This window comes from Emydura macquarii, unplaced genomic scaffold, assembly GCF_026122565.2.
Source record: "Emydura macquarii macquarii isolate MOO-44397 ecotype Brisbane River unplaced genomic scaffold, CSIRO-AGI_Emac_v2 contig_3530, whole genome shotgun sequence".
Classification (NCBI taxonomy): Eukaryota; Metazoa; Chordata; order Testudines; family Chelidae; genus Emydura; species Emydura macquarii.
The window spans coordinates 3,273,483-3,295,879 of record NW_027133667.1 but is presented as its reverse complement, the minus strand read 5'-3'; the positions used below and the strand labels follow the sequence as shown (position 1 = coordinate 3,295,879).

The window sequence follows — 22,397 nt, the reverse complement described above, 5'->3', positions numbered from 1 at the left end:
AATTTGGCATGATTAGCAGCTTCTGGTGAAGGGAGATGCAGCACTGCCATTTTAAAGTGTTCCTGGGCAGAACTGAAATAAATCCAGAGTTGTGTGAGGAAAACCTTTAACAGGGCTTGCTTGCTTCAGCTCATCCAATAAACCCCTCGTTTCAAGCCCAATCCAAAAGCCATTGAAGTCAGTGGGAGTCTTTGCATTGATTTCAGTGGATTTTGGCTGAGCCCTGTCATAAAATATCTGGCTCCCAGGGGTTTTTTTTTGTTTTGTTTTGTTTTTTTAAAAGATAAAGAAAGAAACAAATCATCTAATGTTTTTAGCTGTGCAAATGCACAGAAAACAGTATCAGTCTGTCTTGGAGGTCGAAGTATTTACATACAACCCGACAAAGACTGTTTGACTAATGACTACCGTTGAAAAGGCGCTTCATCCCAGGTCACAAATTCTGCACTAAACAATGAAGTGTCTGTCTGTCTTTCTCAATATTTTGCACTGTGAAATGGGTTTTCATTTCATGTCTGCAAAATGAATTTCAGTATCAACTCCCAGCAAAACTCAAAGATGAGACATTTGAGGAGGGAAGAGTGGAATGGAAGGAGAGCACTGGGCTTTCTTCCCAGTAAACAATTTCCATCTTTCATGCTCAGGTGAAAATGAAAATGGAAAAAAAAATCTATTAATGAAAGCTCTTGCCACTGTAATAAACCAGAAGCTAAGAAAATTTTATACACGGAGTTCGAAAGGCATCGTATATCTGGGCAGTCAGACACTTTTTAAAGCATTGTCTGTTATGCAAAGATGTATTTCTTTCAGGATTACTGTCTGATGGTTTGCTCAGACACGCAGTTCTGTTGTCACACAAGCAAAAAACTCCATCCATAACTGCTCCACTGTCAACAGAAAGAATTGACAGTGTATACAGAAAGCTCTGACAAGAACAACCATTGCAGACCGGCTAGAGGCAGTTGTAACTTCATCTGCTGTGGTGGACAAGTAAAAAACATAAAACAAAGCAGATCTGGAATAGCAGGGCCTGGTGGCTAACTGTAAAATTTTCCATTTCAGCTGTCCTGTCTTTTTATTCATATGCAACTTGACAAGTCTTTTCTCCTGGGAAATCTTGGGTGGAATAAATTGTACTTTGCCATGGAAATATTTTATTTCAAGGGCTGGGTATTGTTAAGGGGAGCAGTAAAGAGATATGGAACCTTTCACTGCCCGTATAGAATTGCGGGTAGCGCTCTCAGTCCGTTCGTAGTGAACTGGGGGCTGCACCACAACAGGCCTGAACTGGATGCCTTGTTCATCTCAGCTGAGTGGCAAAAACTAAACGGTCGGAATAGTGAACAACCCATTCAGTTGTCCAGGTCAGGGTTGGGGCTTGTTGGAAAACAACAATTCCGTTTCGCAAACGAGAGGGTAGGACATTTGTTTTTGTTTGGCATCAGAATGAAAGTGAGGTCTCGTAACAAATGTCACCAAAAACCAGAATAGCGAACAGTGTGGTGCTTGGATGAAATGGGCACTTTTTTCACCTATAGACAGCGTGGAGGCCAGGTAGCTGGAGACAAGGCAGAGGATGCTTTCACTGCCATTGTCTGTGTTGCACCTATCTTTAAGAATAAATCCCCACTCTGCCAGATCTCAGTGAAACATTTCCGTTTTGATGACAACGGAGCAGGCGCAGGGCAGCTTTTATTTCACCTGTGTGCCTGAAAATATTTGTAATTACGGCAGAAAAATGCCAGTGATCTGTGTGCTATTGGACTCCAGCTCTCCAGGTGGGTTTCCTGTCTGATTTAACTTCTGAAGTTTTTTTCATAAGGACTTCATGGTGGGTAGAAGACTGGAATAGGCAGAGATAATGGTTCATGAGCGCTGTAATAGTTAGATCATTAGAGACAGCCAGTCATTGTCATCTGACAGCTGTGAATGGCCTAAGTGAAAGGATTGGTTTCAACCCTTTTCTTTGTGGACAAGTACCAACCTCGCCTGACACACTGACTGCCTTCTGCACTGAAACTGCCAAAGATTGTGTGAGCCTAAAGTCTCAATTACTCTCTGATGCCTAGAAGTACCACAACTGCCGTGTAGCATGGGGAAGATGACAAGCGTGGGCAATCTTTGGCTGTTAGATCCAAAATGTAAGACAGATTTCCCCCACTGATCATCTTCTTTTTCAGGTCTTAAGCCATCTGGCTAAGATCAAAGCATAATATCAGAAGACATCAGCAGATCAGTGGCCTCCAACAGGTCTTTCCTATCTCTTACTACAGTGATCCTGTAAAGGAACTGGGGCTTGACCTTCAGGGGACCTTTACCAGCTGCACTGTTTGTAATTAACTTACCCTGAAGGCTGTCAACACAGATTTTTGTTTTGGTTAAAGCCCTTCTCTTTCACTGTACAGTACGTGATAGGAAAGTTCAAGGTGGACTGGCAACAGGAATTTCCTTTGCTCCACCCTTTCCCCGGAACATTAGGCTCGATTTTTATCGAGGACCTGCAGAATTGCCTCCCAAGCTGCCAGTGACTGCATCTTGATCAGCACAGCTGCTCGGACAGGGTGCTACATTTCCAGCATGAAGCACTTTACCATTGTACCCTGCACGGCCGTCACCTTCATCTTCCTGTCCAGCATTCTTCAGCATTCTTACTTAGCAGGTAATTCGGTTTTATTTAGGTTCTTATGCTGCACCCCTCACATAGTTATTCGAGTGCCTTGCCTCTCGGTGGTCAGGTGGGTTAACAGCCTGAACCAAGAATTTGTTCTTTACTTATGAAAGAAACAAGCCACTGTCCCTTCTCTAAGAAGTGTAAAGAACTGGTGGTTAAAATTAGTGATGGTTACTGAAAAAGTTTACTTGAGAGGAGCGCTCACAGTGTCTTTCTGAGGAGAGTTGATGCTGCCAAGCATTTACCTTAACGATGCCACAGACTGAGTCTGCTGGTTCAGCTGGGGTTTGGCTCCATAGGATTTTAAGTAGCGGAGACAGCTGCAGAACAGACAACTGGCTTTCATACCCAACCCGCTGGGTTAAGCGACCAATTTAAAGTATCCAGCATTTTTCAGCATGATTTGGTTCAGTCTTTATCAGCCACTGATTCCAGATAACCAATTTTCACTGCTCCCTTGAGAGGAGCGGTGATTTAAACAGGGCAGGTGTTTTCCTCTCAGAATATTGCCTCCATTGAGGTCTCAGAATTTCTGTAACTCTTGCAGCAGGTTTTTAAAGATGGACAACTTAGGGTACATCTACACTGCACTGAAAGCCCCATAGCCCAGATCAGCTGTCTCTGGCTGTGGCACTATCAAATCGCAGTGTAAACATTCAGGCTTGGTCTGGAGCCCATGTGGAGGGAAGGTCTCCGAGACGGGGCTCCAGCCCGAGCCCCAACATCTACACTGCTATTTTTAGTCCTGCAGCGTGACTCTCATGAGCCTGAGTCAGTTCACCCAGGCTTGGAGACTTTTATTGCAGTGTACGTGTGCCCTGAGTTTGCTTTCACAGTATATCTTTTTCAGCTAGACTTTAAAGGTAAAGGTTATAACAACAATGCCGCTTTGTACTTCCGTGATGCCTTTCTTCCAAAGATCTTGCATTATTTTACAAGCATTAATTAAGCTTTATGACACTCCTCTGTGGTAGTTATTAACCCCGTTTTACAGCTGAAAAAGCTAACCACCGATTGATGAAGTGAGTTGTCTAAGGTCATGCAGCAAACAGTAGCAGAAGAGGGAAAAGGAACTGGAAGTCCTGACTACTACTGCCTTTCCCTAAGTTGCTCTCAATATAGCGAGGTGGAGGAAAGGGATTCCCAACTTCCTGAGGCCAATTGACTCCAAGTCAAAGGGGGAACGCGAGGAAGTTATTACGAGCGGGAAGCCTCACGTGACGTGGGATAGATTTCTTTAGTATTTCCTGTAACCTCACATTTCATGGCTCTATATTTCTAAAAACATGTAACAAAATTCCTGAAAGAAACAAAAGAGGAAGGCTGGCTTTGTGGTGAAGACACTAGACTGGGAACTGGGTCACCTGGATTCTGTTCTTAGCTCTGCTTGCCTTCCTATGTGACTTTGGACAATTCATTCAGGTAGGGATTTTCAAAGGGACCAAAGGAAGGAAGAGAACTCCTAGGCCCCTTTGAAAATCTCAGCTTTAATCTCCTTGTACCTCAGTTCCCCCAACTGTACACATGTGGATATTGCCTTCCATCCCACTATTTGGCTGTCTTGTCTATTTAGACTGCAAACTTTCGGGGGGCAAGGACTGACTTTTACTATGTTTGTAGAGCGCCTAGGCACAGTGGAGCCATGATAAAAGAAAATATGAAGCATTCTTTAATGCCTTTTGTTAGAAGACAGCCACTTCTTTTTAAGTTAGTGCTGACAATGGCGGGATGAGGTGACGGGAGGCAGCATCCTAGAACACGCATCTGGGAACTGTGCCTGCCACAGCCAGACAAGTGGCAATCTCCTCTCCCACTAGTGATAGTTGTAGAGCAGCTGAACAACATGGCATTGTTAGAGACAGAAGCTGCCCACACGCTGACATTTTACCTGTGCTACAGGAAAAATCTCTGTACCCAAGTTCTTCTTGCAGAAGAGGGTCACAATGAGATTGTCCTGCGATCAGCAGACTCCAGCAGGGCCAAGGCATTTCTCCATCTCCTGTCTTGGCTTTGCCAGTCTACAGTACCTTTTCTCCTGTGCTTTTTCTTTCCAGAGGCTGAAAGTGTGTCCGGTGTGCTCTTGACAAACACTGAGGGCAATAGGAGCTCAGAGTACTGCCCATGTAAGACTTCTTTGATTCATTCCTACAGCTCCAAAGCGGAGTGGTGAGATTACACAAAAAGGTCATCGAAAGGCAGCCGTGGGATAGGACTGATGTGCTAGGATTACTCAACCGAAGGCTCAGGTTATGGGTAAAATTCTGTGAAACGTTTTGCTAGATCCCTAAGTTTACCTGAGATGTGTGGCTTTTGAGGCCCAGTGCTTCCTGGGAGCATTCAGCCCAGGTTCACAACTTTCATGGACCTGGACTAACTCAATTTGCATAGCCTTTGGCTCCACTTTCCTGTCTCCACCATCCCCCTCACACCTTCCTTTTCTCAGGCACCAGTGGTTTGAGCCCCTTCACTCCCTGCCAGACCAGCCAGGTGTGTAGGGTGTGAAACCCCTTCTTAAAGAGCCCATTGCCCCAGCCCCACCATCTCCAGCTGCCAATCCCTCCCCAAACTGCCTGATGTGCCAAGCAGAACTAACCCAAGATCCTCTTTCCAGCCGCTAGCTGCTCCAGCTTCCAATCTCGCCCTCTTTCCTGGGTGTCAAACATTCCTGTGAGCCAGGCACCTCCACTGGGCTTCCCCCTGCATTTCAAAACGACCCCCCCTCACTCACGGACAAGTGAAATCTGCCTTCCCTCCCCCCTTGCTTTTTCTCTTGGAACCAGCTGCTTTGATCTTAATCCCTTTTGGAATCAGCAGGAGCTGCTGAACGAGGTGTTTTCAAAGGATATCCCCTTGTGGGAGCAGCAGCTCTTTAACGGGATGGTTAATACCGTCTCCAGCCACCCTAAGCATTCAGCTAAAAGAAGGCAGCGGGCCAGGGAGTGTAAAACTGGGGTATGAGGAGTTACAGGAAGCAGAATGAAGGGGAGTTGGTCAAACCTTGGTGCCAGGATCAGGTACACCCCGAAGTCACCCCCATCTTCCCCCAGGCAAAGAGAAGCCTGTTGTGTGCAAAATGCCCTGCATGGCTCACTTTGCTTTCTCTGCTATCAGATGATGTGAACTTCTGCCCGCAAGCAGCCAAGTGCTGCCAGCTTGGAGTAGATGAGTACGGCTGGATTGCAGCTGCTGTCGGCTGGAGCCTCTGGTTTCTGACTCTCATCCTGCTCTGTGTGGATAAGCTCATGAAACTCAGGCCTGACGAACCCAAGTATTTGCAAGCATGAGACTCGGCGCGCCAACAAGCACCAGCGTCCACTATGGTCATCCAGAGCGGGACAGATGGGTTAAGAAACAATTTAACTGCTTTGCTGAAGAGAGAAAAGGGACAGTCAGGCACCTTAAACTAAAAATGGGTTCAGATCCAAGCAAGGCATGGCAGTGTCTTCCCCAGTAGGTTTTATAGCACGTCTGCTTGAGCCAGCCACATTCTGAAGTGGATACAGTCCCGCATAGTAATTTAAAATGAGTTCTATCATGTAGAATACCCCTCCGCCCCTTTCCTGAATACCTGTTCTCTGCTGGGAACTCGCCAGCTGCAGTTAGCAGATAATTCACTGATCACTAGCCCACATAACCCTTATGGGGGCAGTTCAGTACATAGCTCTTGGCAGTCGAGCAGAAAGCAGGTCAGTGAAGTTAATTTTATTTATAAAACACCCTTCATTAGCAGCTCCATATTAAGGGGGTAGCCGGGGCCACGTCTTTTCAGCTGGCATATGTTGATGTAATCCCACAGCTTTTATGCAGTTGTCTTCACACAAAAGTTGCAATAGTTAAAACTAAAGATGCGTGGACATGGATTTATTTAAACTGGTGCAGATTTCCGTGTGGATTCTCTTAAGGCTTGTCTACACACTAAAATCGTGCTGGCTGAATTCAGAAGTGACTTAGTTCAACTAGTGCAACTTGTGTGTGTGGATTCTCTCAAATCAGTCTAAAATTGCACCAGTTTAATTTAGATCAGTTTTTAAATGATATATTTAAACCCATACAAACTCACGTGGACTCAAGAGAGGCTCATTGTTTTAACAAACCTGTTCAAGATCAACTTAAACTAAACCTCCAAAAAAGCCACTGTTAAACCGAAGTAAGAGCATCCACCGTGGATAGCTATATGCGGCAGTGAAAGGTTCTGGCATGGGGAAGGCAGTGGGGAGGTAGGGGGACACTACACAGCTAAAAATAGTGGTGTAGATGTGTGCGGCACTGCTCAGATACGTAGAGAACTGTGTAGGGTATATACTCTAACAAGACACCATTTAATACTAATCAACTCCTCTGTGGAGAGAAATGGTGAGTTGAAATTTTAACAGCAAGAAATGAAGCATTAAAAAGGAAGGACTTTATTCTTTTGTGGCTTTTTTATTGGAAATTTTTTTAAAACATGCGCAGTAATACCAGTAGGAAACAATCACAAAACACTGCTCATCAAGAAAACCTCAACATTTCAACATGCAAAAATTAAACAAAAGCAACATTCACATGACAAATATTGGTGTTGGACCCGCCAACTACTCCTTTGCACAAAAAATATATAAACTTGTATATTTACAAACTTACAGGAACAAAGGATTTTTATTTTGTCGTCATTGATTGAAAGAACAGTGAGTTGACAGTTAAACACTGTAATTACAGATGAATCACAAATTGTATAGCTATACATACACAATGGTTTTGTCCTGATTTATTATTTTAATAGTGGAAAGTTGTGTATTGGTCTGACAGCAGCATGATGTATATTGAAAAAACACCACAGGTTGCCTAGTATCCACCTGCTGCAGAACTCTTTCTAGAGTCAGTTTTAAGGAGATTGTTCTCCAGATTAGAAATAGATCAGCGGCTGCTGGAAGCTACAATTTCTGATGGGCTATATTTACAGTTCTTTCATTATCTGTGACTAAGTTTGGAGAAAAATCATGGCTCTTGATATGGTGCGATTCCACTATAAAACACACTTTATGCCCCAGTGTCTTGGTGGCAACAGCCTCCCAGCCCCAGCAAGATGCAGGTCTGAATTATATTTACTAAGTTAACGATTTAGAATTTTTGTGGTAACATGGATATAAATTCCGACCCCATTCACGGGTACATTTCTTACGTAGTACAAGGGCTTTGTTTGCAAGCTGCATAAACCCCTTGAATTTGACATTGCCAAGAGATAACTACACAATACAGCATATGATTTTAAATACCCATTTGAGGTTGGATCCCTAGCCTTTCAGTTGAGTCATTCAGACTACAGTGGGCTTTGGATCAGGCCCTTAATGAAAATGTAGTCCTGTCTATGTATGTCATGAATAGAATACTACCATCATCACTATGCCCGGGGGTCCTTAGAAGAAGTAGCAGTATCCAAAAAGCTCCCAGGCCACCAGTGCAAACAACTTCATAGACCCAAGTTACAATGGAATTAAAACTCTTCAAAAAACAGAGAAGGTCACTGAGGTATGTGTTATATTTTGCAACGATGTCACGTGTTGCGAGAGAGAAGCACCATGTAAAATCTACTCACAAAAAAAGCAAGTAGTCAACTGGTCTTCTAGAAATAGGATTTCAACAGTTAGACAGCAGTCACAGAAAGTGTAAAACAAAAGACTTTAGGGCTTTATAATCTTTATGATCTAGCCAGCTTTCTATCCACCTTCATTCATTCATCTAACCCATCCTTCTGTAACTTGCTGGCAAGAACACTGTGAGAGACCGTATCAAAAGCAAAGTCAAGATATGTCACATCCACTGCTTTCTCCGCATGCACAGAGCCAGTCATCTCATCATGGAAGGCAATCAGGCTGGTCAGGCCTGACTTGCTTTTGGTAAACCCATGCTGACCGTTCCTGATCCCCTTCCTCTCCTCCAACCTTGCCCTGGCAGAAAGATAGAGATGGGGAAGACATGTAGTCCAACTCATGTAATTCAGTGCTGGCATTCAGAACGGAGAAAAGGCCAAAATGGTTGAAGTTGGATGGTAAGACAGGTAAGTATCATTCAGTAAGCCCAGTGTGAATCCTAACATTGTTGGTCAAACCAGCAGACTTATTATTATTTGCTTTAGACTAGAGTAACAAGATTCTAAATTCCAGGCATGAGATGTAGTGCCTATAAAGAGGGAGGTAATATCCAGTAAAGTTACCATTAGCTTAAATATAACAAGAGTTCTATGCATCTTAATAGCTGAATAGATCAGCAGGAAGCTTGCAGCTGATTAGCTTTTCTATTACCAACAAATACTATTGAAATAAATGAGCATCAGTAGCAACACACGATTCTGGGGTAAATCCATTAACTTCCTCTGAAATACAATAAATCCAACCACATCTGATGAGTGTTTTTCCTTATTCCTTAACTGGAGGCTAAACTGATTAGCACTTCATGCGTGACTCCTCATCATTCTAGATACCATTGTTCTGGTAATTATTCACACTGCTCACTCACGGTTTCTATCAAGAGGCTGTTCTTTGGGATTTTACTGAACAGGCTACACATTAATCAATTGCACTTTACGAGATCACCAGGGGGATGAAAGCTGGCGAGCACTAGAGCTTCCCTACATGCACCTAATGTACAGAATGAAGATAGAGGCTAACTTCATAAGAAAAGATGATCTGCACTGGGACTTTAAGAGCTATTTTTTTGTTTGTTTGTTTGTTTTTTAAATTCAAAGAAGTTAAGTATTAAGATTTCATTAAAAAAGTATAAATTAATTACTCCCATTATAACCAAGGACATTAAATACCAGGCATTCCTGGGAGGCCACAATGATTATGCTCAGAACTATAGGCTGAAGACCTCACGTATTCCATGATTTGATGGTCTCAGCATCTGCCACAGAATTCACCTCTTGCTGCGGATGTGAACTGGAATCTAAAATTTCACTTTAAAAGGACTAAGTTTCCAGCCCTTACGTCACAATGATAACCTTCCAAATGTGACAGTGTAAACAATGCAGTACTGTCTTCCTGAGCCTGCAAACAGCTTGAGACACTAGCTGTAAGAAGTGTGAATTTCCCCTTCATCTAAGTGGGGTGTCAACTCTGAAACCTAGTAAGGTTGATTTAGTAGTTAGCAATAAAGTATCAGGATTTCACTGCTGATCATTTTAAAAGAAACATCCAGCTAACTCATTTTTGTTGGATGCAACAGCAAATATAGAGGCAGCGGCTGCTAGATGTTGCTGGTATGAAAAAAAATGCAACTTCCGCCTCAGAAGTCATATTTAGTCACCTCCGAGGTTTGGTTTACACCTAAAACTAAGGTCAACCTCGTTACATCGCTCAGTGGTGTGAAAAATTCAATTCCCCTCAGAGATGTAGTTATGCCAACCTAAGCCCCAATGTAGACAGCGCTGTAGTACTTATACTGTAGACACGCCGAAGCAAAGAGGGAGGGAAAGAAGAAATCCATCCACAGGCCAACAAAGCTAAAATGCTTCCTCAAGTGTCAAAACTCAGCATCTCCCATGCTGTCCCACACTCTGAAAGTTCAAACTGCCCCCTCCTCAATTGTGGAAATCTTCACTTTTCAGCCTCTACCAACATCAGTTATACGAGCAGTATTCGCCATAAAAATATCGGCAGCACATTGAAAATCTAGGGGCAGTGTAAACGAAATCAACAACAAATGCGACACATTGTATTTAATCAAAAGAAGCCTCCATTTTTATACTTACCAAAAGGTGCCATAGAAGCTGGAGATTGCCACATCAGAGCACCACAGAAACCAGGGACACCTTGCAAAATAATTTAGATCTAGTTGCTAGAGAGAGTACATGGGCTTTTCAGATGCTATTGCAATTTGGTTCTTTTCAAAAATAGCCTCATTCTATTCTATGTCTACCCTATCACTTTTGTTAGTATAACTTCTGTCAGTCAGGGGTGTGAAAAAACACGCCCCTGAGCGACATAAGATACACCGACAGAAGCACCGGTGTGGACAGCACTCTGCTGACATGGCTACTGCTGCTTGTTGGGGGTGGTTTAATTACGTTGACAGGAGAGCTCTCTCCCATCAGCATAGAGTGGCTACATGAGAGATCTTACACCAGAGCAGCTGCATCGGTACAGCTGTACTGATATAAACTCTCTAGTATAGACATAGCCTTATTTAAGCAGTCAGTCTGGGCATTTTGAAGTTAACCCTTTGGAGACTATGGATGGATTATATAATAAATCCTCTTCAATGCCTTTCGCTGCCTTTTTCCTCTTATTCTGGTCACTACTCTTGTTTCTCTCTCTCCCTTCTGATCTTGGTTTCCCCTTAACACTTTGGTATTCACTATGTAAGATTTGCACAGCACTTTAAACACATAAATCTCTATAATTGCGACATATTGGTGATATATTTTTTTAATGACAGACATATCTCATTCTACCTTCAACCTTGTGTCCCCTTCATAATTCTTTCCTTCCACCCCCATGCTTCATGACCACCTCCCCGTCCAAACCTTTTGGTCATCTCCATGTCTCGTAGTCTCTTTTGAAACTTCTACTATTTCCTTCTTACCCAAGGCTCTATGCTCTTTTCTCCAGTTCTCCACCCCATCGGTGCAATCAGTATTTGTTGTGACAACTGAAAAGACTTGTGAACCTCCCCTTCTAGCTTCCTAGAGGAAAACATGCCATTTTAATCACTTCTTAGTTTATATTGTCATAAGATAATCTTTCTTCTCTGATGACCACACTTTACACAACAGTTCTTTCCCCTCCCCTGGCTTTTTAGCATAAGATATTTCTGTGTTAGTGGTGCTTCCAATTTCCTTGTCTAAAATAAACCACATTACACACCACATTATTTGATTCTCAACCTTTGGTCTATGAATGACTAGCGTTGCATGGAGAGTTGATTGGTCACATGATGCTGGCCCTTCCTAGTCTCTAGCTATTAGGTCAAATTAATAACAGCTAAACATTCAGCCAAATAATTTCTTAATATTACATTACCATGTGACGCCAGAATGTCAGGCAGTCATGAGTGGGAAGTGGAGGTGGTCCACATGATAGTGAATGTGAAGGGAGGTGTGTATGAAGCACTCTGTCAATATGTGGTCCACACAAAGACATCAGTTGAGGATCCCTGACTCATAGGTAGGGTGACCAGATAGGAAGTGTGAAAAATTGGGACACTTTATTTTGCGGGGGAGAGGGGATGTGTGGAGGAGGGGGAATAGTTACGTATATAAGACACTTCTCTTCATCAGCATGCATAGAGTACCTTAGCGCAAATCAATAAAGCTATTAAATTTCACTTTCCTTTGTTAACGTTTGTAAACTTTCTGAAGATATAAAGCACCTTATAAATGCTAAGTGTTGTTATTTTATTGCTGGCGGACACACAAAATATCGACACTTGAGCCTTCCAGGGCATTTCACAGCAGCTGGGAATTCTTAGTAGATTGAATGGCAAGAATTAAAGTTTTTAGTATGAAATAAAACGTATGCATCTCCCACATCATTAGCACCTCCCTTTTCTCAATCCTTTCTAGAAGAACTGACAGAATAAGCACCCAACTACATTTTTGCCCCAGTATCTTCCTGATTATCAGGGATAATAATTTACTAATTTGCCCTGCAAAAGTGAGCCATCAGGCAGATTTCAGGGCCTGATTCTCCACTGTTCTTTGCCTGGTGTAGTCATTTACACCAGTGAAAAGCAGGTATAAAACTCATCCATTCTGACCTGGTAGCATCTTAAGCCCACTTGCACTGGTATAAATGACTACACAAGGCGCAGAGCAATGGCAATCAGGCACTTAGTCAGTGTTCATCATAAGCTGACTGAGGCATCACTAGGTCATGTAGTGAATCAGCAGCTCAGACAGGGTCCTCCTAAGCTCCCATACATTCATTCTAAGCCAAAGAACCAAAATTTTCCTATGGTGGTTTATAAAATTTACACCTAAATCCAAACGTAGGCAGCTAAACAGAAGTGGCTTCCACGAATCTTCAACTCTGAAAACCAGACCACTTATTTAGGTGCTTAACTTAAAAGGCCTACATCTGAAATTTTGTCGTAGTGGGTTGCAGTTTCATTGTACTGTGGCAGAGGTACCCTGTTTCCACCATCATCAAGGCTGCAATTTAACATCAGAATCAAAAAAGCAATAGCAGAGACTCAAATGCTGTTCACTACATAGCTCTCATTTGCTCCTATCGGACATTCAGCATTCAAGGCCTGACCCAGAGATCATCTGTTGGATGAAGTCCATAGTGAAGGTACAAGAGTACTTAAAGCACTGGGATAGTCCCCCATCTAAGCCGAAGGAGTTAGACAACAAATCACGTGCTGATTAGTCAGGAACCATCTATCAAATTCATTCAGTTCTAATTGTTCTGCAATCTGCTGAAGAATGCTAATTAATGGAGGTTATTACACATCAGCCCCTATACACCTACTACATTATGCACTGTATCACCATACTTTGTCTCATTTCTCACTTAACTCTTACCAAAGTTCATGCACATTGCATCAACTAACAGAGACACAGATTCAACTTCTCTGACAGGGTAGCGTAACTAAAACACCCATTATGTGTTAAGTGTAACCCATTATGTTAAGTGTATAGGAGCAAAAACAAGGGTAAGTTTTAATATTCAGTTGATTAGTAACAGTGCAAAATTTCAGATAAGCTTTACCACTCCAGCTACCATTCTGTCATATCTCAAAAGCTAAGGAGGCCTGAGCGTGGGCAGTACTAAGGATAAGAGATCTCCATGGGCAAATAAAGCACGCAGCACACTTGTTTAAACTCTGCTCCCATTTAAGTCAATGTTAAAACTCCCATTGGTTTCAGAAGCAGTACAGTTAAGCTAGTGCTGAAAACTTCTGAAATACCACCTTAGAATGCAGCAGGAAGTGGTAATGGTGATTTCAGGAAGTGGTGTTCTTCTCTCCCAACTGTGTTGCTGGAGATGCTTTCTTTCTGAGACAAACAAATACCTTTAAAAACACTTGTGGTCACTAAAAATCCTACTACACTTTTCGCCAGAGCAAGATGGTTGGCATCAGATTCCTGGCTAAATTCCAATGAGGTGAAACTCCTCTGTAGTTTGCACTGAACAGGGGATAGTTCACTTTGTATCCTGAACAGTTGCAACATGTTGTTTAAAGGTTCCAACCTTCGACCACAGAGGGGGGAAGACTGCAATGAGTACACAACTTATCCCTGTTTGCAAATGGTTTTATAAATGTTCAAACACCTTGGGAACTTTTGATAAAATGTGCTATATAAATATCAGTTACTAATTTATCTGGTATCACTTGAATCAGGGTTGCATGGTTTAATACCTCCTGGACCAATCAATCCTGAAGTTTGTTTGCTATTCCACTATTGTAAGTGCCTGAATCATCTGTGGTTGATAACCCTTTAATTGGTCTAATGTTTGACAACAAAGCTACATCTTTTAAGCTGCCACAGATGGTGTCTTAATTCACAAGTCCATCTGCTGTTTTCCTGTTTCCAATGTTCAATAATTTCCTGCTTTATTACTATTTCAATGTTTTCTTTTAACTACAGAACCACACTTCATTCAGGCCTGCCTTTTAAATCCAGGACAAGGTTAATGTATTGCTGTATATAATGATACTCTGTTTTATATATCAGTATACGGAAAAGTAAGGTCTCATTCTATGGTAAATGAATGCAATCTTTAGCCATTGCTCTCAAATTATACACATCAGAGAACACACAAAAATAAATAGCCTGACAGAGAAACCAAATCCATCTTTGGCTCAAAAATGTTAGGAAAAACTTTAAGGAAATGGCCAGTGGAACATGACACAGGAGTTCCATAAATATTGCTCAAGAGGAAACCTAACAACTCCCAGTCCTCCGTCTCTTTTCCACCCTCTCTGGGTTCTTGTTTCACTGAAACTTTTCTAAATAACTACCAATAGCAGCCACAAGCCTAGAACAACATGAAACCAAAAAACCCACATGAAATATTCACAGAGATTTAGCATACATTAGCTGAAGCCAATCTTCACTTCATCCATTCAAACACACTGATCAAGGCAATAAGGAGCAGTTGTCTGAAAATAAACCTCCAGTTATGGAGCAAGATGTACTGCAAACTAAAGAGGTGTAGCCATTCCAAGAGAAATATTTGCTTTAAATGGGAAATAGGACATCAAGAAGCAACACAAAACTGAAACTAAATACTGCAGCCCTACAAGCTGTCTAGGCAGAAATCTTTAGCACGCTGTTGCAGAGCATGTGAACTAAAGACACTTTTCTGTCTGCTGGCCTTCAACGGAACTCTGAACTCAGAACTGAGCTTCTGTTCTGGGAAGCGATTCTTTAAAAAGGCATTGTGGCGTTCCATGTTTCTCAGTCACTTCCACCTACCTGTAATCTCACCCTGGGATCTGAAAGTCAGACTGGATGTTCTCCGGCTAGTGCATCATGACCAGTAACAAAAGACCTGGGGTCAAATTCAACCCTCATTCACATTGATGCAACCCAATGATTTTCAGAGGCGTTGCCCGGGTGTAGGTGGGGGCAGAAAATGGACCAGCTATTGGAATTCAAGCCTGATCTATACTTTAAATTTAGATCAACCTAGTTATGTTGTTGAGGGCTGTGGCAATTTTGTAACCTGTACTACAGGTCGGTCACCCTAACCCTTGGCATAGATGGAGTTCTTCCATTGACCTAGATACCACCTCTCACAGAGATTAAATATGTTAATGGAAAAACCTCTTCTGTCTGTAGCATAGCTATACTCAATGATTCTGTTGAGATGTGAGCAGCAACAGAATCCAGTTCATGCTACCAGAGTTGTACTGGTTCTGCAGTGTAAAAAGGAGTAAAAAGTAGCAAAAAATAAAATAAAACAAACCCTTATTTCTGACACTCAAGCAAGAAGACCTGACTGGATGTACACGAGGAACAGATTTGCTGATTTTCTCACACAAACGGCACCTCAGAGACTATTCTGCACACACAGGGGAGACCAGGGACCCAGTAGGCAAGTCCTCTCAATGCTTCCGAACCATAGAACCACTTTGAAAATTCGCCTTTTCTAGTTCAGGTTTCCCCTCCCTCCTGGAGGCCTTAATATCTAGCGATTCTGGAACATAGAATGTCAAGAAGCTGATGATATTAATGTACATATTCTCCTTTTCCTCTTTACTTTTAGTATAAAAAGTACTAGAAAGTGGGAAAAGATGCCCAAGATACGGGGGAACAAGACTTTCAAAAATAGGAGCCTAAAATTATGCTCCCCTATCCACACTTAGACAGCTAAATAAATGTGGACAGAGAAGCAAAACTTCTGGGTCTTATTTTCAAAAGTCTTGGTCTGAATGTAAAAGTAAAAAATGAGCATCTTGGGTGAAGCTGCCACCGTCCAAATGCTTGATATGAGGCCCTGCTGCTAACTGCCCTGGTTCTGGAGCAACAGGACAGGTGTTCGAAATATCTCCTCTCACTTGAAGTGTAGATTTTAAACACTTCCTGCTGGGAAGCATATCTGACCACCAACGTTCCCTTTTCTCAATCACACGGTCACAGCAGCTTTGCAGTGTTTCCTAAGAGAAACTACCTTTGAAATGATCACTGGACCATTAGTGTTATGTCCTAAGGAACTATGTTTTATCCTAGGGAAGCAGGGGAAACACATGAAATCCCCAAGTGTGATCAATTAAATCAAGTGTAGAAGGTCTAAAATATTTCAATGAGTTTCAACAACTAAGTATCAAATCAGGCTAATGGTCAGCACTCTGACTATGATGCAGAAATATTTATTTTTCATTTTACAAGTTTCTTTCTTTTATATTTCAAACGTTCCACTGACTATACACATAATTCAAGGAAAATTGTGAAGGCTCATGAGAGCTTGTAGGTTTCCACAGAATAGAATGGTATAACCATGGAATTAAAATGTAAGCTTTGGGTAACGTTGCCTTTTTTGTGCATGTACATACTTGCCAAGTGATCAGTGAGACTGATGAGATTCATTAACATATACTTTTAATTTAACCTTTTGTTTTTCCACAAAGCCATAACATAACAGTACTATAAAAAGAACAATTGACACACATACCTTGCTGGCCCAGATAACCAATCTCCCTCATCTCAAAACCCACTATTTTTCTTCTGAGAAAAAAATTAAGAATGGTCTGGTTTCCTTTTTAAAGGTGAATAAAAATGTTAAAGTTGGTTGGTAAACATAGAGGTGATTAGAATCTAGGCAAATGATCCAATGCCAAAGTGGAAATACACATCTTGGCACACAGATTTCAAACTGTGCTCTTTTCTTGCAGCTCATGTACAACCTAAATCTGCAGCAATTCAACAGTTGCAGAAAGTATGTACAGCACCCCCTTGTGTTACGGCCATTCTTTTGAGTGAAACATTTGGTGTCTTACATGGAGGATTTTAAACAGAACTGAGAGACAGAGGACCGTATAGAGATGGTAAATACCCTACCTTTTTGTGAATAGCAGATAAGCTTGCAGGTTTGAGGGTTGTACTATGGCAATGTGTTTACATCTACTGTACTTCTCTATGAACTCTACAGGTCTTAAAGAGGGGCTTTCATACTACAGAAAACTTATTAGACTAACCTAAATCCATTCACCTTTCTCAAGTTATTCACAGTGTTTGAACTGGGAAGTGGATATTCCCTCACTCTTAAAAGTGATGATATACGCCAATGTTTTCTCCATATGCAGCAGTGAAGGTATGGTATAAATCACCTATCCTCCCACACGTTTCTGAGCTATTCTTCCATAATTCTTGCCAATATTTGCTGGTTACAGTTATTTGCATTTAATACAGATTTTACACCCACCAGCCCACGTTCTTCTGGATTGAAGTCATAATGTTATATTCATGATCACACAATGTATCAATGATAACATACTAACAGCACAATGTATTAATGATACCGTAAGCAGAGTGATGTCAGAAGCACAGTAATCTGACTTCATTATAGGTTACAGGAGGAGAATCTGGGCTGTAAGGGAGGGAATTTTTATTGAAACACCCCAAAAAATCAGTCCTCAGTAATATCAAAACATACAAATACTGGCCCAAGTACATTTTGCACCTTGCTAATGCTCTTGTTTTTCAAATCAGCTTCAGTGTGAAAGTCTCTCTCTAAAGCATCCACAGGGTTTGCTTTTACAAACCTTTGTATGAAACCAACGCTTCATCCACCAGGGATGACATGTGACATACTAAGTCAAAAGGTAAAACTTGAAGAATGTTATATTAAAATATTTTAAAAAATAAATAAAAATTCAGTGGTCATGCTGATCATGACCATGCAAGCATCAGAATTCAATTCAATATCTCAGCCTGGGGTCATGATGGCTTGGAACACGGGCTGGGGGATTGATTATAAAACCTCAGAATTTCACTTAGACTGCCCTCATATATTAAGTGTCTCACTCTGTCTCAGATGCCCTTTTGATGAACTTGGGTCAACAAAGGTGTAACCTTTTTCCTGAGATCCGGGGTAACGCTTTTTCAATGCTAATAAGCAACCAGCTGTTCATCAGTCCTCAGCTACTAATTCTGGTGATTGTGACACTGAACAACATTAACATGTGTGTCAGGAAGTGGGATGCAGGGTTCGTCCTCTTTTGCTTACATTTTCACCGTATTGTGAATCAGTTTCCTCTACGGTAATTGAGCTCTGTCTTATAATTGAGAACATACACATGGGTAGCCTCAGAGCTACCCAAGCATAACTATGCTGTAGATGCATAGTATACCAACACTAATTCAAATATCAGCCAAGTAAGGTATCTCTATGAGGCAAACTCAAGATATTCCCCAAAGCCACCTTCTTGGTGACCCCTTTGGTGGTCCATAGTTCATCAGGCCATTCCTTACTACTCTTGGGTTCTGTGTTTGAAAATCCCAATGCCAAGCATCAAGTAGTTAAAGAACATCTCTTTCTCAGTCTGAGACTCCTAAACCTCCTGACCAATATTAACTTAAACTGCCTCTACGCCATCATTTTATCTTTAATTCAATGCAAGTTAAAAATAAAAATACTTCAACAAATCAAAATGTAGTTAGAATTTTCACTTGTATTATGCAGGTTACAATTATGCAATGGCCAAATATTAGTAAACTCCTAGCTAATTGTAAATTAAACTCTGGAAAAATAATGACAGATGCTCCAGGACATATACCATCATTACTGTGCCCCTTCATCCATGGGCAAAGTAGGAACAGATAGAAATAAAGTAACAGTCTCAAACAACAAATCTAAGCCTATGTTAATGCTCTAAATGTCTTTGTCTCAAGTTTTATCTTTTGTAAGATTCAGTTTCACTGGATAGGACTGAGATCCAAATGGACACTGTGGTTTACGGTAAATTTATAACTAGTGCTGGTGATCCTGTATCACTCCGGTTGGCTTGTTTTCTGTCCACATAGCAAACCTCAGATTAGCATATTTTTCCCTGACCTTGTGAAAGCATATAGTATGCAAGTATTTGTGCTTAGAAGACAAACATACATACTTACGCTCCCAAATTCAACTGTGTCTAAGAATTCCCATCTAGATTTCAATATATTTTTAACAAAATAAATATCCAGCCTTTTCTTTTTGAACATTTTGCTTTCCCACCCTGACTGAGTCTACAGTTATATTCTTGGGTTTAAAAAGGCCATGGTTTTATTTTGTGAACATGAAGATGAAGGGACACTTGAAGCTTCAGCACCAGAAGAAAAATGAGGAAGAGTTCAGAGAGTAGCTCCATTTGAAAAAAACAGAGCTATAACAAGTATTGTTCTGGTTTGTTACAAGTAGCTCAGAAATCCTTTTTTCCTAAGTAGTCCCACTCTTATTACCATTAAGGTGATTTCCTGTGTTGGATCACACCTTCATCGCCTCCGATCTCATATCGTTTGTAATCTTGCAAAGCAGCAACATGAGCCACTTCCCTAAAAACATTGGAGAGGTTAGAATTCTTGTAATCGCTCTTCAAATGTCAATTCAGTCCATCTTGCTAGTAACAGGCAAGCTTTACCCTCTTTCCAAGGAGTCTCACCTTCTACTATTCTTGGTGAGGTTTTTTTGTGTTGTTTAGGGTTTGCTTTTAACCTAAAGTTTTATTTTGTTCATTAGCTCAAACCAAAGGGGGCATAGTAATGCTAACAGATTAAGCAGGACTGCCAGCTATGACAATACCACTTATGGCCTTCCCCATTCCTGCTTCCACCCAGGTCTCTCTCTCTCTCTACTTCCGTTGCTGCTCTTTTCTGATGTGTAATCTCTAGCGCTGTAGAGATTCACTCTTATGACAGAAGAAAAACGTTGCTGATTTCCTTTGAATCTTGCTTCCATAGGAAGCAGATACCTGGCAGATTTGCAAGAGCCTGACAAATCATCTGTGAAAGTTCTGCACTGTTGTCTGTTTCTGTGAGAGTCGCAGAAGCTCCTCTCTAATTGCTTTTATGAGCGATGCCGAGGAGTGACCAGTTTGGAGGTCCTCATTAGAACTGGTGGCGTAGCAGAGCCCCTGGCCCTGAAGGTTGCTGTGTGGAAGCTGAGCAGGTGGTGCCGAGGGCTGTCTGGCTGAAGTCCTTTGCATCTGAAATACTGGTGAGGAGGAATATTCTTGATGTCCATGAGTATGTGTCTGGAAAAATGCAAAGAAAGAGAAAAGTTATCGTTCTTCCTACTCAAAATATGATGAGTTTAAGAAAGGAGAGGAAAGGAGAAAGAGAGAAGGCAGAGAAGAGAGAAAAAGCAGCATGGAGATACGTCTATCCCCTGCTAATTCCCTACTGTGTGAATGGGTTAATCTGCTTATGAAGCATGAAACAAATAAATTGCTGGCCTGTCCCAAGTGCAGGGATTCTCCAATTCTCTTCTAAGGTCTTCAGAAATCTGACCATCTTCTAACGTCTGATGTTTAAATACAGAAATGATGGGAGAAAGTCAGGAAGGATGGTTTTGTGGATAAGGCATGGGACTGGAACTCAGCAGAACTGGGTTTAATTCCTTACTCTGTCATTAGCTTTCTGTGGGGCCTTGGGCAAGTCACTCAATCTCACTGTGCTTCAGTTCCCCCTATTATCGGTAAAATGGGGATAATGCTACTTCCCTTTCCCCACGCTCTTCTGACTTGTCTATTCAGACTATTCACTCTTCAGGGCAGGGACTGTCACAATGTGTTTGGACAGTGTCGAAACCAATAGGGTCCCAATCCGTAAAAGCAGAAGTAGGAGAAAGACTCAGCAAGAAAGATTTCATTTTTCCATTTTCTAGAGTTGTTTGAGCTTCACAGTTTCAGTCACTCAATCTCACTGTGCTTCAGTTCCCCCTATTATCGGTAAAATGGGGATAATGCTACTTCCCTTTCCCCACGCTCTTCTGACTTGTCTATTCAGACTATTCACTCTTCAGGGCAGGGACTGTCACAATGTGTTTGGACAGTGTCGAAACCAATAGGGTCCCAATCCGTAAAAGCAGAAGTAGGAGAAAGACTCAGCAAGAAAGATTTCATTTTTCCATTTTCTAGAGTTGTTTGAGCTTCACAGTTTCAGAAACATTGCCTTGGCATGGGACCTACCTGTCCCAAGTTAACAAGGGATACATGCTGTTTTTGTTCCCTAGTACTATTTGGTTAAGAAACAAAAGAAGATCTTAGTTTAAGTGGGAGGAGGAATACAGGGGACTCTAGTGAAGGAAACTGTATTCAGTAAGCAAATTAGTAACTTCTCTGTAGTCTTTTTTAATGGCTCTCATCTGTGAATGCAGAAATCTAGCAAAGCAATTGAAACTAGTAATGGACTATGACTAAAGAACAGGCTTGGGATTTTTGTTAAAAAAGACAGAACCTTGAAATCAGTCATCCCCATAGTATGTAGGATGTTACCTTGCTCAGCTCAGGTATAGTACAGCTATTTTTTGGAAAAGGAGATTTGAGAGGAAAAAGGAAGGATATGTGCTGGATAAAGAAGGGTTTTTTGTTTTTATTTCTGTGGTATCTCATCTTGCTTGTGAGAAGGAAACAATTTCAGTTACCGGAAAGAAATGAATAGCTGCTTTGAATTTTCAAAATAGAGGCACCTCTGTCAAATGCATTCAAATAATTCTTACCTGCAGTCTTTGTTTAGCAGACCTGACAGATAGTCTAATTCTATATTGAAAAGGGACAGGTTCTTTGGTCCCAATTGAAAAAAACAAACAAACAAAAAAAACTCCTTTTGACACTAAGGTTTTACCAGCAAATTAAGCTATGTTCAGAGTACATTAACATTAGAAGGCACTATATAATTCAGCTTCCTATGTAGTAAAACACATTCAATACTACAGGAATGGTTTCTTAGTGGAAGTAGAAGAGAACATTTGTGACCATCGTTGTCGATGGATGGATATGTAATATCCAGCTGCCTGGATGATATTTAATATCTCATTAAAAACACAAGTGGCTACTGTTGTGCTTGCAGTTGATATCAGATTGTTAAACAGGTCTGAGGCTGTTAAAACTGAGACATACCAGCTCACAATGCTACCAATAAGATGGATTATAACAACCAGTTGAAGATGGTCTATCAATAAAAAGGCATTTCTGCAAGTAGTTTGAGTCTACTATTCTTTACTTTTCTTATCAAAACAGATGTTTACTACCTTACCTATATGTATCAAAGTAACATGTACTGCTGTTAAGTATTGATCCTATTTTACTTACGTTTGCTCTG

The 22,397-nt window shown here is 41.3% G+C and overlaps 3 protein-coding genes across 3 annotated transcripts in view; 1 reads left to right on the top strand and 2 right to left on the bottom strand.

The window, feature by feature from the left end:
• The window catches only part of ATP6V0A4 (ATPase H+ transporting V0 subunit a4), a 64,605-nt gene extending 49,098 nt beyond the window's left edge, over nucleotides 1-15,507 (bottom strand). The window contains exon 1 of the mRNA XM_067536338.1: nucleotides 15,072-15,507. The gene's annotated coding sequence lies outside the window, so the exon portion shown is untranslated. The remainder of the gene's footprint in view (nucleotides 1-15,071) is intronic.
• On the top strand, nucleotides 2,537-7,077 carry TMEM213 (transmembrane protein 213). The gene is made up of 3 exons (XM_067536136.1): nucleotides 2,537-2,659; nucleotides 4,726-4,794; nucleotides 5,783-7,077. Exons 1-3 carry the CDS (start codon nucleotides 2,578-2,580, stop codon nucleotides 5,953-5,955), a joined length of 324 nt encoding a protein of 107 aa, XP_067392237.1. The 5' UTR covers nucleotides 2,537-2,577; the 3' UTR covers nucleotides 5,956-7,077.
• A 1,168-nt stretch (nucleotides 15,508-16,675) lies between the features above and the next one.
• KIAA1549 (KIAA1549 ortholog) overlaps nucleotides 16,676-22,397 on the bottom strand; it is a 175,790-nt gene continuing 170,068 nt past the window's right edge. The window contains exon 20 of the mRNA XM_067536032.1: nucleotides 16,676-20,329. Within this exon, the coding sequence (XP_067392133.1) occupies nucleotides 20,075-20,329 (255 nt within the window). The 3' untranslated portion in view covers nucleotides 16,676-20,074. The remainder of the gene's footprint in view (nucleotides 20,330-22,397) is intronic.

Coding starts and splice junctions, on each gene's coding strand:
- TMEM213 (XM_067536136.1), top strand. CDS start 2,578: ATGAAGCACTTTACCATTGTACCCTGCACGGCCGTCACCTTCATCTTC. Junction 2,660..4,725: donor TCAGCATTCTTACTTAGCAG/GTAATTCGGTTT, acceptor TTTTCTTTCCAG/AGGCTGAAAGTGTGTCCGGT. Junction 4,795..5,782: donor GAGCTCAGAGTACTGCCCAT/GTAAGACTTCTT, acceptor CTCTGCTATCAG/ATGATGTGAACTTCTGCCCG.